The sequence below is a fragment of the Aptenodytes forsteri genome, unplaced genomic scaffold (assembly GCF_000699145.1).
Source record: "Aptenodytes forsteri isolate BGI_AS27 unplaced genomic scaffold, ASM69914v1 Scaffold284, whole genome shotgun sequence".
NCBI lineage: Eukaryota > Metazoa > Chordata > Aves > Sphenisciformes > Spheniscidae > Aptenodytes > Aptenodytes forsteri.
The window spans coordinates 4,327,771-4,333,923 of record NW_008794445.1 but is presented as its reverse complement, the minus strand read 5'-3'; the positions used below and the strand labels follow the sequence as shown (position 1 = coordinate 4,333,923).

The 6,153-nt window shown below is 37.4% G+C and overlaps 1 protein-coding gene across 1 annotated transcript in view; it reads left to right on the top strand.

Annotated features, from left to right (window-relative positions):
* UBN2 (ubinuclein 2) overlaps positions 1-6,153 on the top strand; it is a 46,665-nt gene that overhangs the window by 26,479 nt on the left and 14,033 nt on the right. Inside the window, 3 exon segments of the mRNA XM_019474831.1 lie at positions 1,335-1,453; positions 2,108-2,221; positions 3,577-3,720. Coding sequence (XP_019330376.1) covers positions 1,335-1,453; positions 2,108-2,221; positions 3,577-3,720 — 377 coding nt within the window.

The window sequence follows — 6,153 nt, the reverse complement described above, 5'->3', positions numbered from 1 at the left end:
AGTGGTTGAGTCCCCATCCCTGGAGGTATTTAAAAGACGAGTAGATGAGGCACTTAGGGACATGGTTTAATGGGCATGGTGGTGTTGGGTTGACGGTTGGACTTGATGATCTTAGAGGTCTTTTCCAACCTTAATGATTCTATGATTCTGTGTACCTGCTATTGTCACTACTTTAAGAACAAATATTTTAAGTATTTCAGACCCTTTATTTGAGAATGAAGTGCTTTCATCTTCAAAGCTGGGTACAGGGTAGATATCAAAGTAGCAGAACTAGAAAGCCACAATAATCATGGTTATGACAAGCTAAAAAAAATTACTATTGCATTCACTTTTGTGCCGAGAAAAAAAAGAAAGGCTAGACAGATAATAGATGACCCAACCTGTACTGTTTGTGCAAATTTGCCTTTGTGGCTAGGTTTTAAGAATACTTTATATGTCATTTGCAGTTGCTTTTCTCTTAAAGAATATGTTTTCCTATTGAATAAGTTATCTGTGATCTGAAGTATCCTGACCTGATTCTTTAGATGAAATCCAGGACTAAGTCTTGCAGAGGATCTGAGGATCATGAATGCAGAGATCTCAGAAGTTGCTAAGAAGGAAAACAGATTCATGTGCTATTTCTAAGCAGTAAGACATAATAGCACATAGTATTCTAGTCTTCTCAATAAGCAGTTATGATTAAAAACGTAAAGTCAGAAGATGTAGGAAGAGAATTAAAACATGTAGGGAAGTATATAGTATATTACTTTAATGTTTGAAGTTCTTAATATTTGGAGACAATTGTAAATACATAGTCCTTACCTTTGAGATATATAAATTACATATAATAATAATCATCTAATACTCAGATAATCTAATCCATATATTTTGTTCATTACCTAGGATGTTTTTATACCACAGAGATATAAAACTTTATACCAAGTTTTGGAGACTTGATTAATTGGATACTTATTTGCAAGTGTTGAGATACTCATCGGTCAAGTCATTGCTTTTTCTCTCAGGTTTTCTTCCCTGTTTTGATGAAAAAGCATTATTTAATGAGATCATGCCATAATGTTTTAGGATATTCATGGTATGTTTCCTTGTGACTATCTTCCATTGTTTCTGCTCTCAAGACTACGTGAGTTGTGTGAGAAATTTCAAGTATCTGCATTTCTATATGCTGTTGCACCTAACAGGATTCAAGTGCCATGTAGGAAATGGCTGGTGTGGTCAATAGTTAGTACTGGGAATATTGCCTTAGGGGTGATGGGGGAAATAATTTTTGTGAAACTGTCTGAAACACCCTTTACATTGCATCTAATAGGACTACTTTGGTGTTTCTCTTTTCACAGGATGACCGCTTGAGAGAACCACTGCAAAAGCTGAAACTGGCTGTCAGCAATGTCATGCCTGAACAGTTATGCAAGTATCAAGAGGACTGTCAGGCCCGCAATCAAGCCAAGAATGCCAAGTAGGTATTTCTGGAGTCTGTGCATGCCCATTCTAGAGTCCAGCTGGAAGTCGGTCTCCATGTTGTTCATTCCCTGAGCTCAGCAAAATACTCAGCTCCAGTTTACAGGTGTCTATAAGTTTTGAATTGCACAAAGTACTTAGTTTTGTGTAAGTGATGTTATCACCTGACTCTAGAAAGAAATTCCATTAACTGAATGAAATAGGTCTTGAGAGAAAGAAATTATAAACTGTGAGAAGGATACTGGAGATTCTCAAAATGCTGGATTAATGGAGGAGGATGGTGTGTTCAGGTTCTTGATATATTTTGTCCTTGTTCATTGTAATTGCTTCTCTCATAGTTAACTAATTTTAGACTTGGAGAAGCATTAATAGATTGATAAGCATCCTGCCATTTCCCAGTAGAGGCACTACATGAAGCTTATAGCCAGCATCCTTGATAGCATCTGTACAGTGTGTCCTTTTCACTTGTCTCTGAGGACCATGAAGTGGTGGGGAGAGGAAGATGAACTGTTTACCCTTTCAGGAAGGGTATAACAAGAATCTGAAGACAGGTCCTTTTTTTTTCCCTGACACCTAAAACGATACTCCTTTCTCAAGGAAACATTTTGTCTGTGTTTTATACCTGTAAAGAAAACAATTGTTCTAAATGCAGGTTGCAAGCGGAAGATGAACGAGAGAAAAATGGATCGGAGGAAGATGATGATGAGAAACCTGGAAAGAGAGTTGTGGGACCCAGAAAGAAGTTTCATTGGGATGACACAGTGAGGTGAGACAAAACTACCTTTTCCACCAAGAATTTTCACTGACTTCATAAAGGGATCTCCAAGGGGATGTTATTACATGATACTGTTTAATAAATAATCGTTTTCAGAAGTACACCTCAGAGAAGTTTTGGAGAGCGTTGGGGCTAAATAGGCAAGGTAGAATGCTGCAATGGTAAAACACCCTTTTCTTTAACTTGAAAGGCAAGATCATCCTATGTCCAACCCTTTTTTCACTGCTTGTTTATCTGCTTTATCCAAATACGGGAGAGTTTTCCTTGTCCTAGGACTCTGAGCTTCTTTAAGCAAAGAACAGATGTAAGCAGAGTTATACCTGCTTCCCACCATTCTAGGAATAGGTCACAAAACACTGTCACCCGATAAGCGGTAAAGACTTCTGCCGCAATAGGGCAGACCTCCAAAATTGGCGATGCTGGTTTGGCAAGCCTCTCGGTCCTTGGGCAAGCCAGTGTCCAGAATGCATTAATCTTAACCCCTCCCATCCCCTCTGAAAACAAATTCTGTTATCTCTCAAGCAATACAGATTCTTGTCTGAAATGGTGAATTCTCACTGTTCTGTTTCCTAGAACAGATTTTCCTGAAAACTGAGATTACTATTATTTAAATAATCTAGATAAGCTTTTAAGCAAGCAGATCCTTCTAAATAATTAATTTCCCATGCGAGTTCTATGCTAATTTTAGTACAAGTATAGATATTATTGAAAGGGGCTGGTGGACTTCTTGCGATGAGTCTTTTTAGTATGTTAAGACAACAGGGAAGCAAGCTTCATGGAATATATACAACCAGTATAGCTTGGACTGACCTGGAGGGAGCCATACTTGAAGAAGAGATACTTGAATCTGTTGTTTTTTTCCATTCAAGAGGCTCTGAAAGGCCAATGTAACTTAACTGTGTGGGCTTTTATATTTTTAAGGACAGTGAAAGCCAGCATCCCTGTCAGAAAGAATCTTCTGTTGAAATATTCAGTGTAGAATGGATTTCACTTGCTTTCAGACATTCTTCATCTTAAATGAGATAGAGGTCACTGTGAGCAGAGTGAGAGGAGATGTTTCAGCTATGAGGAAACCACAAAGAAAATATAAAACCAATTACAAGACGATAGGATGAAGAAAGAGCCATACGGTCTGTTGGCAATGGAGATGTGGCAGATCATACCAGTTGTAGTAACAGACTTGTGCATTGGCAAGCTTCCAAAAAAATGATTGGAGCTGAGCTCTTCCTACAACTGGCAATGGACAGCAGCTGTATAGCATCAGTGCTTCCATTTCTCAGCCTTTTTCTTCTGAGCTTTTGAAAGAATTGTTTCTTTCAATATATTTATTGTGTTTCTTTCTGCAGGTCTCTGTTGTGTAATCTTGTCAAGATCAAGCTGGGATGCTATGAGCTAGAGCCAAATAGAAGTCAGTCTGCTGAAGATTACCTCAAAACCTTTATGGAAACAGAAGTGAAACCACTTTGGCCTAAAGGCTGGATGCAGGCAAGGTAAGATACCTGCTTTATATATCTATTCATCTTGGTGTTAACTATTCCTTGGATCTTATTTATTATCATACATTTGACTCAACCATGTACTATTAATATTGGTTAAAACTTCAAAATATGTCAGTGGAACTGGAATATTTTAGAAGAATGAATGTTTTTCAGAAGTTAATTTTCTATCTTGTTTGCAAGCCTGAGAGCTAAAACCCCACTGTCTTCCTTGGAGAACTATTTGCTTTTGTCATCTGCTGGAGACTGGATTTACTAAAGTTTGTAACACAGTGCATGATGCTTCATTTGAGGGGGAAGTATGAGGTGGGGGGTAACTGCTTGGGAAGTTTTTTCTGTGATATAGAAAGCGATAGTGATATAGAAAGCAGTTTTGCCTATATGTTTTAAGCAGTCTGATAATGCAGTGTGACATAGACTTTAAAATTATAAGCTGGAATTTCAACACCAGAGTTCACAAAATGCTAAGGTTTGTGCTCTTTCTTTTCTGTATGCAATTGGGATGCTCTGTGATGCTGCAGTTAAAAATACACCAGTTTCTTAATGAAAACTTATACTTGCTTCCTACTAACTTATTAAGAGGAAACAACCACACAAGGGGGGGGGGGATAAAATGAGAGCAATAGTAATCATTGTGAAATGCAAATTTGACAAAGTTTTTTCAAACACTTTGAAGTGGAAGAAGAGAAGCAAATATAGATGAAGTAAGTTCTTTCCTTCTGTAGCACCCATTGCAAAAGACGATTTCCCATCAAATCTTGACCTAACTGTAAAAGCTAAATGATACAACAATACTAATCAATATGCTCAAGAATACCTTGATTGTAGATTAGTCAAATCTGTATCAAGCTGTGAAAATAACTGTACTGAGATATTTCCTAGAATAGTCAGTGCAGAAAATGAGGGTGTAATAAGCTGCTTGTGAAATAGTAATGAAAGGAACAAATGAAGTTTTACACTTCTTGGCATACAGCTGACCTATTGTTCAAGAACCTAGTTTTGTATAGTAAGTATGCTGATGAACGAGATCTTTTATGAAGATTCTATTGAAGGAGATGACACAAGGAGTCCCAGTTTAGCTTAAGAACAGATATGGAGATCACCGATAGTGGCGAAATAGTCAAGTGATAGTGTAAGGTCATCCAAGAATACATAGAAGTGAAGCATGTTAAAACTTTGTATTTGAAAGCCATATAACATCGATGGTTCTTTCTTTTCCATATAAGTGTGCTGGAAATTGCCATAAACTTTTAAACCGTCTATGAAAGTGGTTTCAATAAAAAACCCCAAAACCCAACCAAACAATAAAACCTAAACCAAACAAAAAAACAAAACAACCCCTCCCCCCAAAAAAACCCAATCAAACAAAAACGACCAACAAACCAAACAAACCCCAAGAGCTGCGTGATCATAACTTTCTGTTGATCAGCAAGACTTCATTAAATAATGATTTAGAAATTGTCCTCTATTTATGGGGAGGTGCTTCCCTGCTTTTTGTTTAGGAAGTGATGTATTGTAATTTGTAGGCAAACAGTTATGCATGGAAAGAGGAAAAGCAAGTATTTCCTGGAGTCTGACAGTGGTAACCCCTAATACAGCACGTTATTCATATGCTGGATGCTCATCTTGTTGGGATGTTAGGGTAGGGATTATCATGCTGAAGGCTTACAATTTTTTACCTTTATATGTGGCCTCAAGTGAGAAGGAGCTATGTAAACGGAAAAAAAAATTAGGCATTTAATGTTAAAAATGGCCTACAGACTACATATTTCATAAGGAATTCTTACTAATCATAGTAGGTCTATGGTACGAGAACTCTGTGGGTTCAGCCCAGAGGAAAAATTTCTGGCTTTTTCAAAGTTAACTGTATTTAATGTTCCTCATAGCTTAGTATAGAAGCGTGAGGTAAGGTATCGACCTAACTTTAAATTGCACCTCGTTCATTTGTCCATGTGTACCACAACTACCTTTGTCACATGAATTTTCTATGTGTGTAACTTCCATACTCTGCCCCAAGAGATTGTTTTATTAATATTTATGGATTTAGAGAAATACTTTTTGTCCTAAAGGATCCCAAAGCCTTTTCAAATAATATAACCCACTTTTTGTGTAACTGAGTTGCATATTAATTCCATGTGTGTCTGAAAAGAGCCTGCAACCTAAATATGTGTATGTTCAAAAAAGAAATGTAAGGAACAGGAAGTCTGTTTCCTTTAATTCCAAGAGTTTCATCTTTGGAGGTGGTCATGCAAGTAAACTTGCAGCACACTTATTTTGCACAGGTCAAACAGCACGCTTGACTTATAGAATCATAGAATCACTGAGGTTGGAAAAGACCTCTAAGATCATCGAGTCCAACCGTCAACCCAACACCACCATGCCCACTAAACCATGTCCCTAAGTGCCTCATCTACTCGTCTTTTAAAT